Genomic DNA, 27,447 nt, shown 5'->3' with positions numbered 1-27,447 from the left:
ACTGTATATCACTTATATGTGGAATCTAAAAAATAAAACTATTAAATACAACAAAAAAGAAGCAGACACAGATACAGAGAACAAACTAGTGGTTACCAGTGGGGAGAGGAAAGGGGGGAGGGGCTTTAAGGATGGGGATTAAGAGGTACAAACTATTAGGTATAAAATAAGCTACAAGGATATACTGTACAACACATGGAATATGGCCAATATTTTAGAATAACTATAAATGGAGTATAACCTTTAGAGATTGTGAATCACTATGTTGTACACCTGTAACTTACATGATATTGTACATCAACTATACTTCAATTAAAAAAAAGAAAGAATGCCCACTGTTACTACATTAAATTGGAGAGCCTAACCAATGCAATAAATCAAGAAAACAAAATGATATGAGAATTAAAAACAGATTACAGTTAGAACAGTCCTTAGAGTTTCCTGAAAAGACTCTCTCCCAGGTTATAATCCTCAGGTTGGTGCGAATAAAATTTTCCATTTCTTTCTTAAACACACACACACACACACACACACACACACACACACACACACACACACGGTTGACCCTTGAATAACACAGGTCTGAGCTGCATGTGTCCACTTATATGTGAATTTTTTTTAATAGTAAATACTACAGTACTACATGATCCATGGTTGGTTGATGGAGGAACCACCTTTACGGAATGCCAACTAAGTTATACCTGGATTTTTCCACTGCAAGAAGGGTCGGGCATCCCTAACCCCTTCATTGTTCAAGGGTCAACTGTATTTGACGATATGATTATCTACATAGAAAACCCTACAGAATATACAAAATAATTATGGGAAATAGAGCTCTGCAAAGTATTTGGATACCTTGCAAGGTATTTGGATACTTGAATACCCAAAACTAAATCTACATAACCCCCAGCCAAAAATAAGCCATTTCTGTGTACAAGCCATTAGAAAACTTAAGTCAAATAGAAGATCCATTTACAATAGCAACAGCAAATATATGATAACTGGGAATAAACCTAATAAAATATGAAAAGAAACTATAAAGCCAAACAAAGGCCAAAAAGGAGGAGGGAGGGAGAGAGGCAGATACACATGAATGGAAAAGCATTCTATGTTCATGGATAGAATTGTCAAAATGTCAATTTTCCCTTATCTGATACAATTTAAAGTTGAAAAAGCTCTCAGGTTTTTCATGGAACTTGCAAGCTGATTCTAAAATTTATAAGCAAGACAAATACCCAAGAAATTCTTTACAAGAGTGATCTCCATGAAAATTTTTTGTTTTGTTCAGTGCTATTTTCCCAACATCTACACAATTCCTGGCACAAAGAAGTTGCCCAATAAGTATTTGTTCAATGAAACTTGCATTGTATATGTATAGCTGATGCACTTTGTTATAAAGCAGAAACTAACACACCATTGTAAAGCAATTATACTCCAATAAAGATGTTTAAAAAAAAAAAAAAGAAACTTGCATTGAATGAACACAGCAGTGAAGCTCATCCTAACCACTCATGAAATTAAGATAGAGTGGAACTGATACAGGAATAGGCAAAAAGACTAATAAAACAGTAGGCCCCCCCAAAAAAAATTCCACATATATGAAATTTGATATATAAAGAAGCAGAATAACAGATCATAGGGGAAGGTTAGAATAATCAATAAATGATGCTGGAACAACTGCTCATGCATATGGGGAAAAGTGAAATTGGGAGGAGGAGATTATAAAAGACCTATAAAATCTATAAATACAGCATGCATTAGCTCTAGAACCACCCTATAGGCCTCACAAATTTTGATTTTCTAAATATATTTAGATGCTATTCTAATAGAGAAAATACATAGTACTTTGCCTGGAAAAGTAGTGCTTAGTAATGTAAGTGCTTACTACATATTAGCTATTATTACATCTGAGCTCTCAAAAACCTTCTTGTGATGCCTTGCTTCAACTACTTCCTAGCTTTCTGACCTTGGAGGGGTTACTTGATTTCTGAGCTTCATTTTATTCATCTACAAAATAAGCTTACACTAATACTCACCTCAACAGAGTTAACTGTCTGGTGGAGTTTTTTTGTTTGTTTGTTTGTTTTTTAGAATGCCATTAAACTTGTGGATTGACTTCTAGAATTGACACAGTTAAGAACCTGAATCTTCAAATCCAAGAATATAGTGTGCTTTTCTATTTACTTAGGTCTTCTATGTGAAATGTGGTAGCATTCTCAGGTTTCCTGATATAGATGTTATACATTTTTTTAAGTATGTGGAAGAACTGTCTCTTTGTTTGCTGTTGTACAACAGATCTCTTCTTCCAATATATTTTCGATGTGGTTTGGAAAACGATAATTTTTGCATAAAATACCACTGTCCAATTATGAAATGGAGTGGGGGCTGGGGAAGAAGCAGCAATTGATCCCATTGTGAGGGAAGATGGAGTTTAGAATCTCACTAGGCATCTCCCGACTACTTCCTCAAATTTAAGACCTTCTGTCTGGGAATATTATAGGAAAGCATTAGGCAAAACACAGACATATTAGAATCTCTTCAAGAGAGTTTGGTTTTCTTTCCTTCAATAGCACTAAAAATGACCTCATTATCCCATGGCATGGAACATGAAAATATCAGTGAAGCCTTCAACAGAATATGTGCAAATCTAAAAAGCTCAGGGCATATACTTAATGCTTTACTTATTTTTCATAAAACCAGAAACAGTAATAACTTAAAACTACAAGTAACTAGATTATATACCTTCTAAAACGCTGCTGCTACTAAGTAATTTTTAACATTCTGTATATTGAATTTCTGTGCCAGGAAGTATGCAATTGTTAACTATTTTACATGATGCTTCTATTTTTTTTAATATTTGTTTGTTTATTTGGCTGCACAGGGTCTTCCTTGCTGCATGCAGGATCTTCAGTCGTGGCATGTGAACTTCAGTTGCAGCATGCGAACTCTCAGTTGCGACATGTGGGATCTAGTTCCCTGACCAGGGATCGAACCTGGGCCCCCTGCATTGGGAGCGCAGAGTCTTAGCCACTGGACCACCAGGGAAGTCCCGATGCTTCTATTTTAAATAAAAAGTTATGGCACATACTAGATTACACCAATTGTTGTGAGATTGAAACTTATTTCAGGAAATATATGCTTTCCAATGCTAATAAAGTTTTGGAAAAGATTGTAAATATTCAACATAAAATATTAAGTTTCACTGTTTAGTAAGCCCTGTGAAAGCTAAACAGTGGGTAAGAAAAACAAATTTAAGGGGTAAAAGTTCTCCTATACCTATATGTCAGCTGACAGCATATAATCAGGAGTTCTAATTCAATTTAGGACATAGTTTCCAATAAAAGCAAAATGTCTGTCCTCTACTGAGTTGCTGGGGGTTGGGAGGGTGGGGACACTTAGCAAACCAAGCAGTTGAAATTCATGTCATATCTTAAAACAAACATTGCAAATCTATTAAGAATATGAGTTCGGCTATGGAAAAACAGGCATTCACTTGTTAAAAAAAAACTCACATAAAGCAGAAATAGCATAAAACAATTAAGCCAAATTAAGTCAAAACAACAGTGGTGTTTTAAGACATAATATGCATGCATGAATTTCATTACAGAAGATGTTATAGTTAAAACACCACTGAGTATACTCAAAGTGACATGTAAAAATAAAAATAGCTGAACAAAAGGTGGTCAAACCTCAAAACAAGTGCTATAACCACCACCCAAAAATGCAAAATAAAGGAAGTTGTCTTCTTCAGAGTTAAGGGCGGGTGGCGGGGAGGTGGGGGGGGGGGGAGTCTCATTCTATATACTAACTTTATTCAACTTGGGGGGCAGGGATCAGTTCCAGGGCCTTCTTAAATGTTTAAAGAGCAAACACAAATTGACATTACTAACACTAGAAAAGGCAAGCAGTGTTGTATTAGGTTCAGAAGTATTTTTATCAGTACTAGAAAAACTGCCTTTTAATTTGCACTAATATACTAAAAAGTAAGCAAACTAAGTTTGCATTGCTTGAGTGTACACACACACACACAAACACTCAACCTAAAAGGACCCCACAAGGATGTGGGGATTATAAAACCAGAAGAATAACCAGTTATCTTAAAATTCACTTGATTTCATTTGAAAGACAAGTTATCAGTCAAATTGCAACTAGAATTATAACAATATAAATTCATGCAACATAACCCAAGCCACATAAATTCTCCCCTACTTAAGGAATCTCTAAATGCTTTAAGGGAAAAGAAAATGTGCAGTACATAATTTTAATCTCTTCCAACCAACTCTTCACATATTCACATATACTCACTACCACAGCTCGTTAGAGAAAGAATTTCATGGATGAAAATTTTATTTACTCTCCCCTCACCCAACACACACACACACACACACACACACACACACACACACACACACGTAATAAAAATAGTAATAAAGCCAGTAATAAGAATAGTATGTTACTCCTTAAAAGTCTCTGCAAAATAAAGAAACTACAACACATGTCAAACAGAAGTAAGAAGGGAAAATACAAAGAGGCCAAACTGAGACCAAAATAATCGTAATAAAATTAAGAGGCTTCCTTAAAAAAGAAGAGGCTCAACAGGAGTTCTTTTTAAATAAAACTGAACAATATAGTGCTCAAAAAAACAGAAAGTTAACAATAAAAGGGTGAGCAAAAAAATGTATCAAATTTAGTCAAATGAGGAAAACAAGGATGAAAACATCATTATCAAACATGGTAAAATTTATTTGGCAAGAGCTATAATGAGATTTTATAATGTCTTTATGCACTAATGGAAACAAAATTATTTACACAAAAAGTATAAGTCAATGCAAAAACTATTAGAAACATGGGAAGTTTAGGAAAACATTATCTACAGCATGTAATCAAAAATATAGAACACAAAAGATATGAATAAAATTAATGAAGTTTCAGTGTACATATACCAAATTTTATACTTTAGAGCAGAGGCAGATTCACCACAAAATGAAGGTTGGGTTTTGAGGCCCTTCATTTACACAAATGCCTCTTTTCTCATTCTAAACAAATATTCATCTGTGTACATAATTCTGTATTCTTTCTTAAAGAGGGTCCCCAAAACCACATAAGCTTCAGGCCCCTCAACATTTGGATCTGTCCCTGCACTAAAGAAAAATATCGTCTCTAATGTCTAAAAATACCAGGTCCCTAGCCACAATGCCAAAAACAAAACAAAATATAATTAAATCTATTGTACTGTATGTCCAGTTTTATACTCTGCTTTTACCTCCTACTTAATGAGTATTTCCTCCTTGCCAAATATTCTCTTAAAAATTAATTTTAATGACATGGACAATTATTTAATCCATCTTTATTACTGATCATATAGGCCAGCGATCCTCAACCTTTTTGGCACCAGGGATTGGTTTCATGGAAGACAATTTTTCCGGGGGCAGTGGTGGGGGCAGATGGTTCAGGCGGTAATGTGAGCGATGGGGAGCAGCAGATGAAGCTGTGCTCACTTGCCCGCCACTCACCTCGTGCTGTGCGGCCTGGTTCCTAACAGGCCACGGACTGGTACCGGTCCGCGGCCCGGGTGTTTGGGACCCCTGATATAGGCTATTTCCAAAATCTTGTTATTATAAGTAACACTGTCTCAAAACTTTGTATATAAATCTTTGCACCTTATAGCAAATTACTTCATCAGGAAAAATGCCTTGAAAATTAACTACTAGGTCAAAATCTATGACATTTAAGACTAATTCAGATGGTTGATTTACAATTTCAATATCAATGTGAGAGTACCCATATCCTTATATCTTTAACCTACAACAGATAACCTTTTATTAATCTTTGTCAATTGATAATATTAAAATGGCTTTTAAGAAAAAAAGTTAACTAGGTTTTTATTTTTTAATTTTATTATTATTTTTTAACATCTTTATTGGAGTGTAATTGCTTTACAATGGTGTGTTAGTTTCTGCTGTGTAACAAAGTGAATCAGCTATAGATATACATACATTCCCATATCTCCTCCCTATAACGTCTCCCTCCCATCCTCCCTATCCCACCCCTCTAGGTGGTCACAAAGCACCAAGCTGATCTCCCTGTGCTATGCGGCTGCCTCCCACTAGCTATCTATTTTACATTTGGTAGTATATATAAGTCCATGCCACTCTCTCACTTCGTCCCAGCTTACCCTTCCCCCTACCCCCGTGTCCTCAAGTCCATTCTCTATGTCTGCGTCTTTATTCCTGTCCTGCCCCTAGGTTCTTCAGAACCTTTTTTTTTTTAGATTTCATATGTATGTGTTAGCATATGGTATTTGTTTTTCTCTTTCTGACTTACTTCACTCTGTATGGCAGACTCTAGGTCCATCCACCTCACTACAAATAACTCAATTTCGTTTCTTAAAATGGCTTTTTTTTGCTACTCAGTAAGGGGTGACAATTTAGAACATTTATTATACTTTGTTTATTAATTGTCTGTTGCTCACCTGTTGCCATTTTTCTTCTGAAACATAGGAATTGTTTGTATCATCAGCCAATTTTTTAAAAATATGCAACCGTGAGATGCCTGAAATTAACTCCACACTCTCAAGGCCATAAAGAGGCACCCCAAGGGCTTCCCTGGTGGCGCAGTGGTTGAGAGTCTGCCTGCCAATGCGGGGGACACGGGTTCGAGCCCTGGTCTGGGAGGATCCCACATGCCGCGGAGCGGCTGGGCCCGTGAGCCACAACTGCTGAGCCTGCGCGTCTGGAGCCTGTGCTCCGCAACGGGAGAGGCCACGATGGTGGGAGGCCCGCGCACCGTGATGAAGAGTGGCCCCCACTTGCCACAGCTAGAGAAAGCCCATGCACAGCAACGAAGACCCAACACAGCCAAAAATAAATTAAAAAAACAACAACAACAACAACAACAAAAAAAAGAGGCACCCCAATACCCCACTGGATAGTGTCAGAGAAGGCCAAGTAGGAAGCCAGGACTTTCATCCCCACTGACCAATAACGAACCTCTCTCACCCAAGAGCATCACTGAAGAACATGAGGGGAGTCTGGACTTCCACCCCCACCCAGCAGTAATAAGGAGCGTCTCCCCTCACCTCAGCTTTCAGTGGAACCTTGGTGAGGCATCTGGAATGTCTACCTCCACCTGGCAGTAATAAGGCAGCACCTCCACCTTCCTTCTGCCAGAGCAACATCAAAGAGTCAGCTAACACAGATGGTTTGAGTAAGATCCAAAGCCTCAGAACAAAATGTGTTCTTGTTTCAACAGAAAATCCAAGAACCGGGACTTCCCTGGTGGTCCAGGGGTTAAGACTCTGCACTCCCAATGCAGGGGGCCTGGGTTTGATCCCTGGTCAGGGAACTAGATCCCGCATGCATGCTGCAACTAAAGATCCCACATGCTGCAACTAAAGATCCCGCACACGGCAACTAAGACCCAACACTGCCAAATAAATAAATAAATAAATATTTTTTTTTAAAAAAATGGGCTTCCCTGGTGGCGCAGTGGTTGAGAGTCTGCCTGCCAATGCAGGGGACACGGGTTCGAGCCCTGGTCTGGGAAGATCCCACATGCCGCGGAGCAACTAGGCCCGTGAGCCACAATTGCTGAGCCTGCGCGTCTGGAGCCTGTGCTCTGCAACAATAGAGGCCGCGATAGTGAGAGGCCCGCGCACCGCGATGAAGAGTGGCCCCCGCTTGCCGCAACTGGAGAAAGCCCTCGCACAGAAACGAAGACCCAACACAGCAATCAATCAATCAATCAATAAACAAACCCAAAGTTTAAAAAAAAAAAAAAAGAAAGAAAATCCAAGAACCAGGAAGATCTCAAACTGAATGATAAAAGTGCAATCAACAGACACCCACATCAAGATGACAGAGATGTTAAAATCATCTGACAAAGACATTAAAGCAGTCTGGACAAAAATGTTTCAACAATTACAAGCACGCTTGAAATAAATGGGAAAAAAAAACGAAGTCTCAGCAAAGAAGTCAAAAGAGTCAGCAAACAAATATGTTATAAAGGACCAAATGGGAACTTAAAACTGAAAAATAAAATAACCAAAATAACCAGAATGGAAGAACAGAAATAATCAATGGACTGAAAGACAGTAAATAGAAGCTACCTAATCTGAAAAACAGAGCGAAATAGGCTGCAAAAAAAAAAAAAAAAAAAAAAAAAAGTGAATGATGCCTCAAGGTCCTGTGAGACTGTAACAAAAGATTAAACATTCATATTATCAGCATACAAGAAGGAGAGGACAAAAAGAGTAGGGCTTAAAAAGTACTTGAAGAAATAACAGCTGGAAAATTCCCAAATTTGGCAAGACATAAAGCTATACATTCAGGAAGATGAGCAAACCCTAAAAAGGTAAAAAACCTGAAGAAATCCACACCAAGACACATCATAACTAAACTTCTAAAAACTAAAAACAAAGACAAAATCTTGAAGGCCGTCAGAGAAAAACACCTATCTATAGGGGAAAAACAGAATGACAGCAGATATCTCATCAGAAAACATGAAGACCAGAGTGGCACAATTTTTCAAGCGCTGAATTATCAATCCAGAATCCCACACCCAGAAAAAATACTGTCTTATGGAAAAAAGATAAAGTAAGTATAAAAGAATCTGTCACCAGCAGACTTACTCTTAAAGGATGACTAAAGAAGTTCTCTAAACAGAAAAGAAACAATAAAAGAAGGAACCTCAGGAAGGAAGAACAGTTAGCAAAAATATGGATAAATGCAACAGGTTTTCCTTCTCTTGAGTTTTCTAAAGTATTCCTGAAAGTTGAAGCAAAAATTATAATATGGTCTGATGCAGTTCTATATGTATGTGTAAGAAATTTTTTTAAAAAGTATATTATAAACAGGGGAGAATAAAGGGTCATAAAGGGAGGTAAGGTTTTTATACTTCACTCAAACAGGTAGAATGACAATACCAGTCGACTGTGATGGTAGATGGAAATGGTAACAGTACTTGTAGGATTTTACTTTTGTAGGTGTTCCCACAAGTACTATTACCATCTCCATCATATTGATGAGGATATAAAGGCTCAGAGTTGAGAAAGTATGCAGATACTAGTAAGTGGTGAATGAGACTCAATCCAACAGTCATCTGGTTCCAAATCCTTACTGCATTTATTTATTCATTCATTCTGCATTAAAGAGAGTTTCTTGGGATTAAAACTTCAAAAACGTGGATGGAGAAAAATTTTTTTCACTAACCTCTAACCAGAAATTTAGCATTTCCTTCAATAAACCACTGTAGCAGTACCTGTGACTGTCACCAATAGAAATCACAGATATTTCATATAACAGCTATTGCAGATAAATCAGAATAGCATTTATACTCAACATGTGTTAAAAAAGACTTCTGTTTTTAATATTTTGATAACTGTATTTAAATGTAATTGGTTTCTTTTATAAACCTATGTGGTATACATTTTAAAAAACAGTATTCTGAGCAGTCCAGAGGCTTCACCAGAATCCCAAAAGAGTCCTTTGTACCAAAGAAAGGTCAAAGAACCCCCGCATGTAGAACATTTTCCAAATTCTGTCTATTACAAAAGTCTTAATGGACCACAGCTTCCACTTGCCACTGGAATGGGAAGAATGGCTCTCCTTATGAGAAGACACCAGAAGAAGAAAACCTATAAAATTAAACCATGCTAGAAGCAAAACACTTTTTCAAGTTTCCAAAAATCAATACCACAAGAGTCCAGTCCTTCCATGACATTCAGAATCCATCCAAAATCACCAAGAGACCCCTGCAACTTACATCATGAGTTAATCTGTAGGTAATCGCCCCAAAAGGAGATCATTCAAACCTCTAAACTCAAGAACAAGAGCATTTACTCCACCTTCCCCAACCTTCTACCTCTTACCTACTCTACCCCACCCACTTCCTCTTAAGCACACATTATAATCTTTAAATCTAAAGATGCCCTTTAATCACATTTTCAATCCATTTCTTTATTGAGGGAATTAGCAACATCTAACCGTACATACTTTCACACTGAAGAACACAGAATTCCTTTTCTCTCCCATCTTACCTCTCCAAAATGCAGAAGTACCCAAATAAAGGCAAATAAAAAGCTTTCATATGAACAACCACCAACAGCATTTTTTCTAATCCTATAATCAACCAAACTTGGAAATATGATTCCTTTTCATTCACAAGGCCATCAAACGGGTAGCATATTTTTAAATAAACAGATAATCCTACCCCCCAAAATTATCAATTTTTGATGAAAATAGTCCAGGAATTACCCATTTTATAAATGAGTGAATTTCATAAGCAAAAATGTTTAACAGTATAGCACACAGCACAGGTCTAGTATATAATACTCTAGATTTTCTTTTAATCCTTACTCACACCTACCTAAAACCACATTATGTGAGCATTCATTTTTTATATCTACTAATAGTCTTAAGAATTTTATTCTGGGAAAAGGTAAAGGTATCAGTTCTTCATACAGGAAATTTAAGGCAAAATGAATCATCAGTTCCTGTAACCACCATGATGAAATCAGATACTGTGCTTTGGAGAAATCTTCAAAAACTGGGTATAGTAGTTTTAAAAGCAAATCACAACAAATACACTTATACACACACATTCATACAAATGTTTTACTCACAAACTCAATTATCAACTTTTTAACGTAATTAGAATCGCACTCAAAGTCTTATTTGTTGTTTGAATAGACAGGGAAGAAAATAGTTTCCCACCCTGAAGGAAAACCCCTAAAGAACACACTTGTGTCTTGTCAACCAAGTCATGATACCTTGAACACCAAATGAAAGGCTCAAAGTTTCCATTTGACTACATAGTTAAGTCAATTTAGAGCACATTCTTGTTCTTAATTAACTATAAAATATCTCAGAAAATGTTATGAAGAAAAAATATTAAGACTATTTATACCTACCTCCCAACTTAGGAAATAAAACATTAGCAATATGACTGTAGACCCTTATATGTCCCTCCACAATCATATTCCCCTCTCCTCTCCTTCCCTACCCTAGCAGGTAATAAATACCTAAACCTGGTGTTTGCCATTTTCACGCATTTAAACAACAGTGATACTCGTAAAACAGATACCTCAGTCTTGTGAAGCTACACGTTAGAGAAAGGATGCCATTATACAGCTTGGGCCCCACGCTAGCTTTCATCGGTGCCATCATCAGCAGTTTTAGCAGAAATATCAAGTCATCAAGTGTGCCTCTGATGAAACCTCACTTACTCTTCCCTCTCTCCACCCCTCCGCTATTCAGTGCTCCTCCGAGATTCATATTGGTTAACAGTCACGTAACAGAATTCCATTCATTAAATGAGTATGTATCACTCTTTTCAGTTCCCCTCTAGAAAGTGTTGGCATTTTTGTTCCAACTTAACATTCCTAGTTCTGTAGAACGACCACTGTATTTTAGGAGTCAGGAAAACCAACTTAAATCCCAGCTTCACTGTTTACCTACTATAGGAACTTGAGAAAATCACTTCTTCCCAAGCCTCCATTTCCTCAACTACAGAATGGAAATAATGATGACCATGACAACATCATGCCGCCTTCCAATCGTAAAGGGTTGGTGCTGGTATAAAAGGAAATCATGCACGTAAAAGTCCTCTGAAAACAAATATTGCATAAATGTAAAACATCACAAAAGGTAAATGCTAGTTATGACAAAACTCTTAAGGAAGAATTATTTTTAAAAGTTAAAATGTGGCCAATTAATTTTTAATAATTCACTAAATAACCTAATACTTTTACTACAGAACTTAAAATTACTAACAACGTTGAAATAACGCTCGATTCTTTCAGTCTGTTTATAGCCCAGTAACTTCTACAACTAAATAATTTGTTCTAAATTCCACAATGAATCAAGATTCTCACTTCTTTAGAAATCATGATATAATGATTAGAAACTCTGTAAAACCCTCCAAAAGGAATTATACATAAATCATGTTTTTAAAGGTAATAAACACTACTGTACCGAATTGGTTTTTTCTTCTCTTCTCTTTTGTTTTAAGTAATTTAGAAAACTCCAAGGAATGACAGATTTATTTATTGACTGTTATGGGAATGCGTCCCCCACTCCCACCCTCACCCCACCAAAAAAAGAAGAATACCACTTTGTCTTTCAGTCTGGCAAGAGACATTATCTAGGTGTGAAGAATATCATGGCCCCAAAGTAGGAATAGGTCGATTACAATCCAAAGCAATGAGACATTTATATATTATACAGAAAGAAGTAGGAAAACAATTTTTTAGAAAACTTAGGGTGGAAAAGGTCAAACAGGATGTAACAATCTAATTTTTTAAAACTCATAAACTCATGTGCTTTAGAATCTGAAAGGATCTTAGATATAATCTGTTTCAGCCACTTCATTTTACAGACGAAAAAAATCAAGGCCAAGAAAGTGTACATCCTTCTAAAGAATAAAGAAAATGTACTAACTGGGGGCTTTTGCCCCTAAAGAAAATATGAGTATGACACAAGCGTTCTTTGAGGGCATTAAAAAAAAAAACTCTTGTCACAAAACACAAATTGGAGATAGCAAGTTTAAATAAGAAAACAAAAAAAAAAAAGAAATGAAGAAGGAAACGAGGAAGGGAGAAAGGAGGGCATTCAAGAAAGAGTAAGAGACACAACCCCAAAAGCTCAAAAATAACTAGTTATTAACCTGGCCTCAGGATCTCTACCCATAAGATGTTAATTACAAAGGGAACAGTAGCAATTTTTCAGCAATTAACTAAGGGATCAGATTTCACATCAAAGGTTATGGAGAAATGTTTCCTCCTAAATATGATGTACTGGAGAAAGACTTTTCTTTTGTGATATTTATGCCAAAACTACACAATTTGATTCTAATGATAAGAAAACACAAGACAACCCAAATTGTGGGATAATTTACAGATAACTTTTAAGACTAAAAGACATGAAAAATAAGCACAACATGCAATCCTGGATTGGATCCTGGGCAAAAAACATTTTTTTTCTTTCGTTATAAAGGACATTATTGTAACAGTTGGCGAAGTTTGAATAATGTAAGTTAGATAATAGTATTTTAATATCCTGATTTTGATAACTGTACAAAGGTTACATAAAAGACTCTCTTTTTGTTCTTCAGGAAACAAACACTAACGGGGCATTACTTACACAACTTACTCTGAAAAGGTTCAGGGAAAAAATGCACAGCATACTATGAAAGCACATGGGAGGGGCACCTCATCCAATCTGGATATTCCCTCAGGAAAGGCTCAGATGAACCCTGAGTCACATCTAGAAGGATGACTAAGAATTAGATTAAAAGGGCCTACTTGGTAAAGGATACAGCAAGAGTCATGGATGTATACTTCACACAGATTCTGACTAAGTGTGATCAGACTGTGTTTCTCCAGTCATAATGCACTAAGTGAGAGCAGGAATTTCAAATAGGTGTGGGGCAGGTGTCTGGGGGTTGCCAGGTCAGGGGAGAGCAGTAGCCAAAACAGCACATGCAGGAGTAACAGGAGACTGATCACAGACAGGAAGGAGGGAGCAGAGAGGGAGGCAAAGAGATACTGTAAACAACCCTTCACTGCCTATTCAATCCCAGGTTTCCTAATTTCAACTAAATGGAAAGTGCTTCATGAACCTAATCAAAGAAAAACTTCAGCAAAGACTTCATTACTAAGGTAACTCACTTAATAAAACGTGTTTTATTTGGGCAATGTAATAGAGCATAGTCCCCTTAGGTGCTCTGTAATCAAGAAAATATGGTTTCAAGTCCCATCTCAGTCATTATCGTGGGATCTTGAGCAATTTATTTAACTTCTGAGCCTCAGTTTCTATGTCTGCAAAAAAGAAACAATAAATTGTAAAGATTAAGACAATGTTTGTAAAGCTTTTAGCATGGTATCTAACAGAGAGAATGTTCAATATATATTAGTCATTACTGATTCAAACTTCTTCATTAGGTCCTTGTTCCTCATTAAAAAACAAAACAAAACTTGAAGCCCTTAGTATTATAATTCAGTTACTGTGTAAGATAGTAAAATGAATTGAAGTACAACCACCTGCTCAAAAAAACATAAACTGAAGTCTACCTATATAGGTTCTGTACAAACTTTATAAACACAAAATCACGGCTTTTCATCTTATAATTCTATTGAAGCTTATTAACACAAACACAAGGTTAAAAACAGAAATTAGAAGATGCCAGTCTCATCATCCAGATGCAACTACTTATTTGGGGACATTATTTAAGTTTGGTGCCTTTTTCAATGTTTAACACAACTTGTATAAATATTTTGCATATCCAACTTTAAATCACAACAAAAAATTACAAAGGTGACAAAGTTTAAATCTGTTACTCATAATCCATTTTAGCATCATTCTAAATAAATAGCTATTGATAGGCATAAAAGTGAAGAAAAGTCATTAAAGTAATTGGCAGGATCCATTTTAAGTAATAAAGTATAGAATATTACAAGGGGTTCCATTTAAAATAAAAGGAATGTGGGGTATTTTGTGACAGGCCAGTAAGACAGCTGGAACAAAGCTGCTGGAGCAACAGCTGTGCACCATGTACTGTTCTCATCTAAAACCACAAACTAAAGTAACCCATGTCAGACAACTTCATTTGACTAATCAGCTCAGCCAATGGCTCCTTCCTGAAACTATCTGCTATAAAGAAATCTAAATACGTAATTTGCAATTTGAGGAAGGAAAAAAAATAAACAAAACATGTCTGTGTCTCTAAAATGTAAAATTAAAAATTGAGAATCACACTGTAACAGAAGACAACGTTTTCCATACTATTTTACCACCTGCTAAAATTATGACCATAGAACCTATCAGACTTCATGATGGTAAGGAAATAATACCAAAACCCAACATTTGATGAAGTATGAATTACTAACATGCAAGCTCACCAATTTCTACTCCATTCTTAACTTTCAACTTTGCACTTTTGACTTATGTTTACCATAACTGCAATGGTTATAAGAAATTTTTAACATTAAGTAACTTAACAAAAAGAAGCTAATTCAAACCAGCTTGTTGGCATGGACCATGGCAATATCCGAAAATAATAAATTCATGTAGTACTCAATTAAGCTACTATTATTATTCATTTAAACTTCTGCAAGTCATTAAATTATCACAGACCTACACCTTTGTTTTATATTTTATCTCCATTTTTTGATTCCAAAAACAATGACCCTTTCTCTAACCTAAATTCACTCCTTTCTCAGTTTAAGTAAGATACACACCTGTGCACACTTGTGCACATGCATATACACACATAAGGTGAATTTCCCTACCTTATTTAATTGATACATCTTAATTTCAGAGGCAAAAGAGACAAAATTACAAATTTAATATTTACATATCTTTTCCACAAGATTTTTGAAACTTAAATGTTATATCTATCACAAATCTTCCTTTGCAGTTTGACTCAACTACTTGCTTACTGTTCTTTTCCTTTCAGCTAACAAATTGCTGACTGTTGTAATCTCAACCACATGTCATCATTTAACCAAGGCATTAAGAGAAAACCCACCAGGAAACAAGACAAAAGTAATAAATCTTTAAGACCTTACTCTCAAGCTGTTTTACATTTCCTGAGTCAGAATTTCCAGAAATTAAAATAGGACAATCTTCTCCAAAGATTATTTTGAATAAAACTGAATGCTGTGGATCAACTGCTAAAACTTCTAAAACTCAAGATTCAAATGTGCATATGTCACATATAAACAATTTTTTAATTACAGAGAAACTCTGAAATCCAAAATCAAAAACAGTTTAGTTCTACATCCTCTTCAGTGACCAGCAGCTATGGAACCATAATAGATACAACTCATGTTTCCTAAGACCTCTTTTTTCCAATTATTTATTATGCCCTGTTCAAGACCCAATACTAGCAATTAATAAATACTAATAAATATTTTGCTATATGCTTACTTCTATGTAACAAAAGTATTCCTGGTCTATGACACTCAAAATCTAAATATGAAGAATAAAATGTACAAACAAGTATAACCAAGGAGCAGACATTCAGGCAAAAATTCCAAGCCTATAAAAAGTCTCTATTAAAATACTTGTTTTACTTGTAAACATTCTACTGTTTAGAGTTTAAAATAATGCCAAAGTGAATCAAACACAGAATGGTTATCTTATCCAAAGCCACAGTCATATAGTGGCTAAATCAAGATCTAGAGAAATATCTTGACTCGCAAGAAGGATTCTTTACACTACGTCAAACTGCCTGTTCTCAGATAAGCAGTATGAGTTTTTCCAGGTCTAGGACATCTTTTTAAAAAACAAAAACATGGCAGCTGTGGTGTTTAATTTCACAGACTACTTATGACTATGACAAAGGCAACCACAAGGAATAAGTTTCTCAGACACAACCTCTACTTTTAAAATAATCTCTATTTTTTTTACTCTCAATGCAGGGGAAATAAAGCAACAAAAACAAAATTAAGTCTGCAAAAACAAAGGTTAAAAGCAAAGAATATAAAATATAAAAAGAGTAAAAAGGATCAAAGCAAATTTATCTAGATTATTTCACAAATACATAATATTATACAATAAATGTGAATGGGGTGAATTCCACTGCTAAAAGACAAAGACTCTGGTTTGATTTTTAAAGATCACATTATGTATTATTTACAAAAGCTTACCATAAAATGACCACCAAAAAAAGTAAAATATAAATGAAATAAATGCATACAAACAAAAAATAGAAAGGGCAACATTAATATCACAGGTTGAAATTCAAAGTAAAATTCTGCACAAGACTGGTACTATTTAATTATAAGAAAGATGTAATCATCGTAACATTTTATATACCAAGTAATACAAAATCAAAACAAAGCAAAATTAGAAATGCAAGGAAAAAATTAAAACAAATTTAATAAAAATTTCAGCGCTTCACAGATTAAAAATATACAAGAAAAAAGGATACAGAAGATTTGAATAATACAATCAACAAATTCCATTTTAACAGATTTATGTAAAACTTTGCACCTTATAAGCTACAAATAAATACTCATTCTTCTCTCATGTTCTTGGAGTATTTACAAAAATCAATGGTAAGTTTGGCCATTAAAAATTCTTAATGTTCCAAAACAGGGAATTTACAGGTCACATTCTTTGACCATAGCCCAACAAAGCTAGAAATCTACAAAGAGAGCCACTCAATCCTTCCTCAAATTTAAATCATGTAAAAATTAAGGGAATATCCAAACTGAAATTAAAATTATCTAAGAATTAATAAAAAGTACAAGATTTCATATCAAAAGTAATAATGCAAAATCAGTTTTACAATGCTTTTACAAAAGTCACTAAGGATACTACAGACTTTCTGATGATGGTAATGTAAGAAACATTCTAGAAAACCTCTTACTAGAAATCCTTTCAAATACCTTTCAAATACCTTTAAAATATAAATTATAGCAGGTAAGTTACTTAAAGCACTACTGTGAGAAATAAATGGCAATCAATCCCATTTTTTTAAAGAAAGGAGAAAGCACAACAAAGTTTATATATGAAATCGTAAAATACAGCATAAAATAAGCATACTTCAGATTACACACACACACACACACACACACACACACACACACACACGCGCTAAAGAAAGGACTCCAACTTTTGATTCTAGGCCCTTCTATTCCTGTACCTACAACAAGAAAAATCTTTGCCTTGATCTGCATTTTACAGCTTCACATACACACTCTCCCTCCACTATCTTCCCTAGCCTCTTCTACTTGCCTCAATTCAGAAAGCTTAGATTTGAAGTATTAATAAACTTGAAAACTATCCCTTTTAACCATCTCTAATTCTCCAAAATTATACCTCTCAGCCAAAAAAAAAAAAAAAACATAAATTTGACTGAATGTCTTAGCAGATTTCATAGAATTTCATATTTGTTGATACTCCAAATATCAAAGCTCCCTAGTATCAACTTGCCCATCAGTATCAAAGAAAAAATGGGAATCTCAGTGTCCTGCAGGAATTCTGAGGGACGGCCAGTTCTTTATTTCCAGCACCAAGAATGGCTAAGATCAACTGGAATTTCAGTGTCCTGCAGGAATTCTGAGGGACGGCCAATTCTTTACTTCCAGCACCAAGAATGGCTAAGATCAACTCGTCGTAAGAGGAAAAATTTTAAAACTACATTCTGCCACTCAAGAAAAAACCCTTCCTTGGCTGGAGTTGTTTCCTTAAGCAGTACCAAGCTTTAGAAAACACCAGTTTTGTGGCCTTAAGAAAAGACAAGAGAACATCACCACTGATTAATATTAGACTGAGATATCAAGGGCATTAAATCTGTTTAAGAGAGTAATTTGATCTGACATCCAGAAAATTTCATCAGTGATACAGAAGGCAAATTTGACTAATTCTTGAATGGAGACTATCTTAGCCTTCTCACTGATTAACTTAAGAAAATATGGAACAATGATTTCAAAGAATCAATGCACAAATAGGTATTTCAGAAGATAATTGGGAAAATGACTTCAAAAATGAAGAAGAAAACCTTCCCAGACCTGAGAGTGTTTCATCATTTCTCAGAGAAAACTGGTGATCAGAGAAAAACTTCTAGTCATATCCTGATAAATGTTTCCATTTCCAGTGATAAGAGAAGGCTACAAGCATACAAATAGAAAACTAGTTATTCCTGCAGAATAGAAACTTGAGGCCAGTTAGATAAAGGCAAAGACATGGAAGATAAATAAAGCAGTACCTCCAACTGCTGTAATACAAAAGTCTTGGGATCCAATAATTTTATACTCAGCCAAGTCATCATGTATCATGCAAAAGTAAAATTTTAATCTTAGACTAAAAAAGTACTCAAAAGTGTTCTCTAAATAACAATTCAAAGTAAAAACTAGCTGCTCATGAGGATTGCTTATAAGCACTGAAACCAGTTAGAATGAAAGAAATGGCAAATAAAAGCAACAGCTCCTAATGAGAAAGGGGTTAACACCACTGAGTGTATTTACTATTACAATTATAATAACAAAATCAAACGCAAAAGACAAAAAACAATCTCTTAAAAACACTGCAGTCACACACACTTTTGGTTGCTTTAAATAAGGATATTTGGGACTTCCCTGGTGGTCCAGTGGTTAAGACTACGCACTCCCAATTCGATAACAATACCTTATGGGCAGATACTTTGAGACTATGTTAATATACAGCTACTCTCAAACTTTTACATACTACTTTTAACATCCATTTATGATTCTTACTTAAATCAGTTGCTTGACTGCCAAATGGTGATTTTCTAATTCCACCATTTCCTCTACGTTTATTAGTCAGAATTCTACATTAAGGAAGAACTTCCCTTCCTCCTTCATTTATTTATTTATCTGTATGGATTCTTAGATTCTTACATTATTTATGGGCAATAATCAATTACTATCATTATTTATTTTGATGATGATACTGTCCCAGAGTTAGCCAGTGGGAGTTCTTCCAGGCTGGCTGTGTCTCTTTGACATGCCACCATCATTTTGTTTTCTGAGCAGCTCTTTACTTTCTGGCACTATAAGATGCTCCAAGCTCATCTTCTATTTTTTCCTTGCCCCAGCCCGGGGATCAGTCATTTCTCCAAGGTTCCTTTTAGTAAAGAATGGTATTTAGAAACCAAGATCCAGCACTGGGTGTTCTCACTGCTAATAGGGTGTCACTGTTTCTATGCACTCTCAACAGACAGAGCTGGAAAAAAGATGTATAGATGTGTTATGAGTATCCACATACACCTACTTCTATATCTATCTTTATACTTTTTAAACCATGAGTTTATGCCAGTACCCTCAATTCCAATCAAGCATCAGGAGTTCTTCCTAGCCTTCACCCTTTCCAAAATGATAACTCCCTTCTCCAGTAGTGAGGAACTTGGCTCCCATTTTCCACAATACATTTACTAATTTACTTAATCCTAGTATAGAAAATTGTTTCAGAATTGCAAACCCATGCCTCTGTGATGAAGGAGGGGGAAAAAAAAAAAAGCCTATTAACCAGAGTTCAGTGTTTATTTCGAATTCTTTTTGTCTTTATCCTGAGGACATAGTCCACATACCGGGTTCAAAAGTTACTTACATTAGTTTTTTTTCTCTCCCTCCTTCAGTGTGGTTATGTTAGTCATCTGATATAAAGTTCAGTTCATTTGTTTTGTTTGTATTCCACCTTTTGATTTTATTGGTGCTTGCTGTTTATATACTGAGTATGTGAAACATTAAACATGGTTCCACAAGTCAGAAAAGTATCCTCAGAGTCACTATCCCTATTCCCTCTATTGCTTTCTCCTTATCCCTACCCACCCCCATAGCTAACCAATAATCTCTTTAATCTCAAATTCATCCATTCATGTGCTGTTTTTGCCCCAATGAGTAAATATAGTCCTATTTTCTCATTTCCTCTTCTTTCTTACACTAAAAGTAGTATATCACTAATACAGTAGATACTTTTGCACTTTGTATTCTTCACTGAACAATTTATCTTGGAATGCATTTCCCATCAGTTCATAGAGATGGTTCTTATTCTTTTTATAGCTGCAGAATGCTCCACTGGGTGAATGTACCATGTTCTATTCAACTTCTCTCTCTCCTGTAGGTTGTTTCTAATGCTGTGACTTCATGCACATGTATTTTCATACTGTTGGAAGTACATTTTCAGGGAAAATTCCTAGATTGGCATTACTGAGTCAAAAGGTAAGCACCTATGTAGTCAAATCAAAATCCATTTTATGTCTCCTGATATAATGCACTGAGAAGAACACATCATTTCTGTGCTATTCCTGCCCCCAAAATGAATCTAACCATGAAGAAACAAACTCAAATTGAGGGAACTCTACAAATAACTAACTTGTACTCAAAGATGTCAATGTCATAAAACACAAAGACTAAAGAACTGTTCCAAATTAAAGAAGACATGGAAACAAAGTGCACTGCATAATCTGAGATTTTCTTTTGCCATATAGGGCATTAGTGGGACAATTGGCAAAATCTGAAAAAGTTCTGCATATTACGTTAGTAATATATCAATATTAATTTCTGATTTTGGTTATACACTATGTTTATGTAAGCAAGTACCCTTGTGTTTAGGAAATATACATGGAAGTATTTAAAAATAAGGCAGCATTGTCTTCAACTTACACTCAGATGATTCAGAAAAAACTGTGTATACATGGGGGGGAGGAATAAAACAAATACAGTAAAATGGTAGCATGTGGGAAAACTGGGTAAAGTTTTTTTAAAAAGCAACATCAAATATCATGTTGGCATGTGTATCTGTACTTTCAGTACTGAACATTTACTAACTTGTATATAAATTCTTTCTCCTAGGAAAAAACATCATCATATGAGGTGACAAGATAAATTGGCTGGCAATATTAAACTACTAATATATATAAACAACCAATTCTGTAACTATAATATTTTTAATTAAACTATGATTTAATGTTATGTAACCAATAAACAACTGGTTTATCACATTGCTCTTATAAAATGCTAAATCTAAAATATAATTTAGAAGGAACTCAAGTCCAATATAGCTCCAGTAGCACAAATTTAGTCAACTTATATTTCTTTGCTTCTTTCAGAACCACAAGTAAATAAACTAAAAAATATATATATGTATATATATAATCTTTGTCTATTTCATAAAGGCCTGAAAGACATTTTTCTTTGTGAAATAGAAATAAATCAAATGGCTACCAAGGACATTACTTTAAACTAAGTTTCAATCCCAAACTCAGACTTCATGGCTCTACCCAAAGTAATTCAAGATCAAGGCCTTTCAAGAAGATTCAATGACAACTCTACATTGTTTACAAGCAGAGTCTTTTACTCATTATCACTTTTCAGCAAGGAACTAATACCCTAAAGACACTTCTATTTTTCCTCACCAAAAGGCGGGAAAAAAAAGTAATAAACGTTCATGCAGCATCACAAAATCTGTTTCTATTTTATGAGATCAATTTTAATTTGAAAAAGGAATCTTTAAAAAATTTTAAAATAATACAGCTTTAAGAAAGTCTCTTTCTGCACTCCTCCCCCACCTTAAAGTTAGCAATTTACTTTCCTCACTGAATTAAACAGACTAGTTTCATTTCAAAGTTTAGGAATGACCCTTGACATTTCAGCAATACAGATGAATTAAAAATCCCATCCCAGTAGGTAGCTGCCTGTCATCACTTTGCCTTCAAATGGTATTATACCAAGGGAAAGCAGAATTCTTAATCTACTCAAGAGAAGTATCCCCACTAAACTCCTGCAACCTCCCCATCCCAAGACAGACAGACAGACACACACACACACACAAAGGTTAGAAACGAATAAGAAGAATGAGTTTTAAGAAACCCTAGGTTAGAATTTCTCCTCTGACAAAAGCAGTCATCCTCTAAAAGAAAGTGTTCTTCCTTGAGTGCCTAACATTTGTATCTAGGAATTACAATGTCTGAGTCATCAGAACCACTTCAGCTCCTTGGGACTTCCCTGGTAGTCCAGTGGTTAAGACTCCGCCCTGCCAACGCAGGGGGTGCAGGTTCAATCCCTGGTCGGGGAACTAAGATTCCATATGACACGCAGTGCGCCCAAAAGATTAGGAAAAAAAAAAAAATCATTACAAGAACCATTTCAACTCCTACCAAAATTAGGAAATCTCTAGTATGTACCACCACTAGCAGGGGATACCTTATTTTTCAATGCTAAGAATTCATTTGTAAATTACTCTGAAAATATAAAACAGTAATTTGCACACTAAAAATAAGTCTACAGTATAGTTTCAAATTCACAGATAAAATTTATTTTAAGTGATTTCTAATGCAGGGCACATGTTCAAGATGTAGCAACAGAAGAAGAAATTCAGGAATCTAAACTCACAAACTTCACACAAAGATCAACTAACTTTAACACAAATGCATGTGCCTTGAAATCTCTTCTAGGATCTCTGCCCCAGGAAAAGGCAATGGAAAAACATTCACCAAAACGCAAATTAGGTAAAAAGCAATGTCTGAGTCAGCTCCAGGCTAACAGGTTGTTAAGATTGACTAAAACTCAATAATTGAGAAATCAGCTACCCCCCTACATAGCTCAAAATCTGACAAACTGCTGAATAATAAGTCAGGATGCTAAATGAAGAACAGAGGCTGGGAAATTCCTCTCCTTAATTCTGTAAAACATGTATGGTCTTTTCTCAGAGTTGCCAGAAAACCCAACGGTTACTCCATTATTTCCAAAAATCAACGCTCAACTGATAAAGTTTCCCCAACTCAAAACAGGATCAACATTCATTACCTAAATATCACACAAAAGTGAGGAGAGGAGTATGAAGCTGAGGGGAAAAGGGGCTGAAGACTTAAAACAGATCAGATTATATGTCAAGAAAAAATGAATAAATTACAAATTTAGTTTTGGAGGAACAAGATACAGAAGTAAAAGCAGCAAATTTATTATTTTACTTATTCTTAGATGGCACTGTGCTGAATGATTTGGATAAATTATTTTATTTACTCCAGAAACCCTAAAGGTACTAATATTAGTCTCCCTTTTCATACAGGAAACTGAGGCTCAGAGAACTTAAGAAACCTGACCTAAGACACATACCTAGTTTGTTAACTGAGTAAGAAAGAACCTAGAATTTCAAAGGTGCAGAGATTTGTTCACCCAAACCCAACATTTTATGGAGGAAATTAAGCCCTGAAGAGATTACAGACAATTAAAAGATTCCCCAGCATCACCTGAGTAGGGAGACCTAAAACCCAGGTAGTCAACGCTCTTTCCATTTCACTTTCTACAACGTTAAGATCATTTCCTAACGATAGAATCCACTCATCGTTTAGGGGTTGTATTCACCAACAAAACTTATGACGTCTTTCAAAAAACTATGAACGGAAACAAGGAGGTCACGCACACACATATACTCTTAATAATATTCTACATTTTTAATCATGTATGTTTTATGATGTGTTACATTCATTTTTAAAGAGAAAAAGCCATCTCAGTTAAGTAATTATAGTCTTGATTTCCTAATTTTGTAGCTCTTCATATGCATAAAAGGCAACAAGTAAATTTAAGGTTAAGGAAAGTCAGGGTTAAAGGCAAAGTTGTTTTTTCAAGTTCTCCACTCCCCAATTTGTTCATTATATTTTTTCTACTCAAGATTACATAATAGAAAAATACATACTGAACACTGTAAAAAAATGTCGTATCTCAGGAGTCTTACAAAATAAATAAAACCAATTTGTACCATCCTGATCTCCTACAGAGAGAACTGGCTTCCACTCATTAAGGTTATTATCATTCTGCAGTCTTCTCTCCTTCCAATTACTACTGCGAGACAATCATAACAGAATGAATTTTAATTTCCCAGGAGTCAGACAATAAATAGCAGCTCTATTAAGTGTAGATGATAGTCACCTTAGCTCCATAAGCTAAGATTAATATAGTAACAACAATAATAATAATGTTTGTAGCCTTACTATGTACCAGACACTGTTCTAGGCCCTGAACATATGTTAACTCATTTTATTTTCACAACCGTATGTGGTACTTTGTATGTCCCCAGTTCACAGATGGGAAAAACTAAGGTACCGAGAGGTTAAGTAATTTACCTAAGATTACACAGGCAGCAAGTGGTAGAGATGAGACTCGATCCAGGTCTGGCTCCCGCCTCTCCAGAAAGCCTCCTCAAAGTCAGAGGCCATGTTCTTCCCTTTCCCTGGCCCCAGGTCACGGGCCTATCCCACTCCCCTCCTTGCCTGCTTCCTCTCTCCAAGCTAGCATATGACTCCCCCAGCCCCCATACTCAGGTAAGACATGTCCTCTCTTCCCACCATCACGTCTACGCAGTACTTTTATCAATCCTTCCCAAACTGACTTTTCCTCGATTCTGAATTCCCTTTGCATTTAAACGTGTTAACAGAAGTGTACACATAAGCTTATAATAGCCATCATTAATGGAGCACATACTACATACTAGACACAATGCTAAGGATGTTCCCATAATTTAAAGGATTATGAAGACGGTGCGATCAGACCCATTTTACTGAAAACTGAGGTTCAGAGAAGCTAAATAATATTTTCTCAATGTTCGCCCAGTAAATAAATAACACAGCAAGATCTAACGCTCAAGTCTGTATGACTCAAAGCTCACACTCTTTCTCTATGTATAAATACACGTCTCTCATGCACACACGCCTCTTTCACTTCTTTTAAATCTAGAGTACCTAGATACAACACTATTCATAAAGGTGTTTAACAAATGAATTCTAGAAAATCATTAAGCAGACAGAAATTACGGTTATCTTAATGGTTTCTAATACTATTTCCAAAAAAAAAGGTTCCAATACCTTAACTAAATAATTAACTTACAGATTCAAATACATTTCGATGGTCCCTCCCCCCAAAACACTAAAGAAATATTTGTGGTTTAAATCTTTTAGGTAACACTATTTTTTTTTAAACACTATTTATTAATACTGGAACCCAGGATTATTCTCTCACTCCTCACCAACCTCCCACCTCCCCCTAACTACAGTTCGCAAAGAAAGACTTAGCTATAAATTGTTTTGCTTTGCCATCAGTTACTTAAAGTATCTCTTGGCCCTATGAGAAATAGCAACATGACGGCATCTCTGATTCTGCAGCTAAACTGCAGCTAAACTGAAAGGCCAAGTTGCGCATCTCACCTCTTAGTGTGATTTTTTTTTTAACCCACTAATGAGCATACTGTAAATGCTCACTACATAAACATCTCTTCCTGGATACAAAGGTTTTAGCAGCAGTTTTTAATACTCGAAACAGTGTAACAGCAATTATTGCTCATTTAGTCAATGTGAAAGGTAACAATCACATTTATGCTACAGTACTCGGTATTTTAATGTCACTGTAAACATTAAGTGAAACGAAATACGCTATTCAAGTATGCCAACTGATAACAAATGGGTCAAACAAAAATATTTCACCAAAGCATCTTAACCATACTCTTGATATACTGAGAGTATCTTTGTTACCTGCTATAACGCGATACCTTCATTCTCTCCCAGCATATGCCACACCTTGTAGGTTGACAAAAGCAGAGAGATATCTGGGCTTCTCTCTTTTAATAGTCCCAAAAACGACCACTCAAACCTCCTACCAAGAGCAAATCCTAAGAATCAAGAATTCCACCGCCCTTTCCTTTACAACCCGACTTTCCGCCTCCAGCTACCAGAGAGGATTGGGGGTGGGGGAGAGAGTGGTTGGAACGGACACAGAACGCACGACTCGGTCGGTCATCTCCCAGCCTGGCCCACCCCAAACTTCACCTTGGCACGGCGAGAGGCAGGAAGGCACCAGGAATACCTAGGAAATGGTCTCACCCCTATCGGAAAACATTCTTAACTTCCTCGAGGCCACCATTTCCCTGGGGCATTATCACACACTCCCACCCGGACGTATTACCTAAGAGATTACTTAAAAGAAAAGCACAAACACACACAAAGAGAAACACTGCTTGAAGCGGGCAGCTCCGGCTCGGCGTGCGCGGAGAAGCCCAGAGATCACGCGGAGCCGCGGCCAAGTTGCCACCGGGATTGCACCCACGGTGCAGGAGGCGGCCGGGGCGGCTGGAAACCCAGCGCGCGGGGCTCCAGCCCCACGCCCTACGCCCGGCGCCCCAGCCTCGGGGCAGGAAGCCCGGCGCGGCAGCGCTGCCTCTCCCGAAGGGCTCGGGCCCCGGCCGCAGCGAGAAGGTGGATCTGCGCTTCCCACCCCGCCAGCTCCGCCCTCCCGGACACATTCCTGAGAAGCCCGACTCCCGGGACGCCGAGCTGGGCGCCCAGCAGGCAGGAGCGGGGCGCCCCGACCGCAGGGCAGTAGGGCAGAGCCGGCCGGAGCCCCCCGCCCGCCTCCCGCCCACCCCCGGCCCGCGCGGCACCTCCGGGGCGGGGTCCCCGCGGCCGCCCCGCCACAGGTAGCGCGAGCCCCCGCCCGCCGCCGCCCCGGCGCCCCGGGGAAGGCCCGCTCTAGGCACCTGGATGAACTGGATGGTGAGCGCCGACTTGCCCACGCCGCCCCCACCGACCACCACGAGCCGGTACTTCTCTTGGCCGGAGCCGTCCCGCCAGCCGGCCGCGGCCATGGGGACGCCGCCGAGCCCAGCCCGGCCACGCCGAGCCGCCGCCCGCCCTAGGCCCGGCTCCGGGGACTTGTGCGGCCGGCGGGCTGCGGGCGAGCGGCCGGGCGGGGGTCCCGGGCGCCGGGAGCTGCTGGAGGGCCGGTCCGGGCGGCAGCGCGGCGCCCGGGCTGGCCGGGTCCCAGCCGAGGCGCGGAGAAGCGAGGTGACCGCAGCAGCGAGGGGCTGCAGCGTCCGGGGGGCGCACTCCTGCACACGTCTTCGCAGCGCCTGCCGAACACAGCCTCCAGCGCAGCTACAAATGGCCGTCTGGGGGCCGGGCCGCCAGGCTGAGGTGCTGCATATGCATGAGGGG

General features: G+C 37.2%; 1 protein-coding gene and 1 long non-coding RNA gene across 3 annotated transcripts in view; both read right to left on the bottom strand.

The window, feature by feature from the left end:
- Positions 1-27,380, bottom strand: part of RRAS2 (RAS related 2) — a 71,482-nt gene extending 44,102 nt beyond the window's left edge. Inside the window, exon 1 of one of the 2 annotated variants that reach the window (XM_082341662.1) lies at positions 26,991-27,380. In XM_082341662.1, coding sequence (XP_082197788.1) covers positions 26,991-27,098 — 108 coding nt within the window. In that variant the 5' untranslated portion in view covers positions 27,099-27,380. The remainder of the gene's footprint in view (positions 1-26,990) is intronic. The other variant, XM_082341663.1, reaches the window with a different exon arrangement.
- On the bottom strand, positions 6,224-26,983 carry LOC309605652. The gene is made up of 2 exons (XR_014231478.1): positions 13,667-26,983; positions 6,224-11,605 (listed from the first exon to the last, which is right to left on the bottom strand). It is a non-coding gene; the product is annotated as an uncharacterized lncRNA (long non-coding RNA).
- Positions 27,381-27,447: the final 67 nt, after the last annotated feature.

Source organism: Balaenoptera borealis (assembly GCF_965194805.1).
Source record: "Balaenoptera borealis genome assembly, chromosome: 11".
NCBI classification, from domain to species: Eukaryota; Metazoa; Chordata; class Mammalia; order Artiodactyla; family Balaenopteridae; genus Balaenoptera; species Balaenoptera borealis.
The sequence above is the reverse complement of the archived record's forward strand: the minus strand, read 5'-3'. Positions and strand labels throughout refer to the sequence as shown.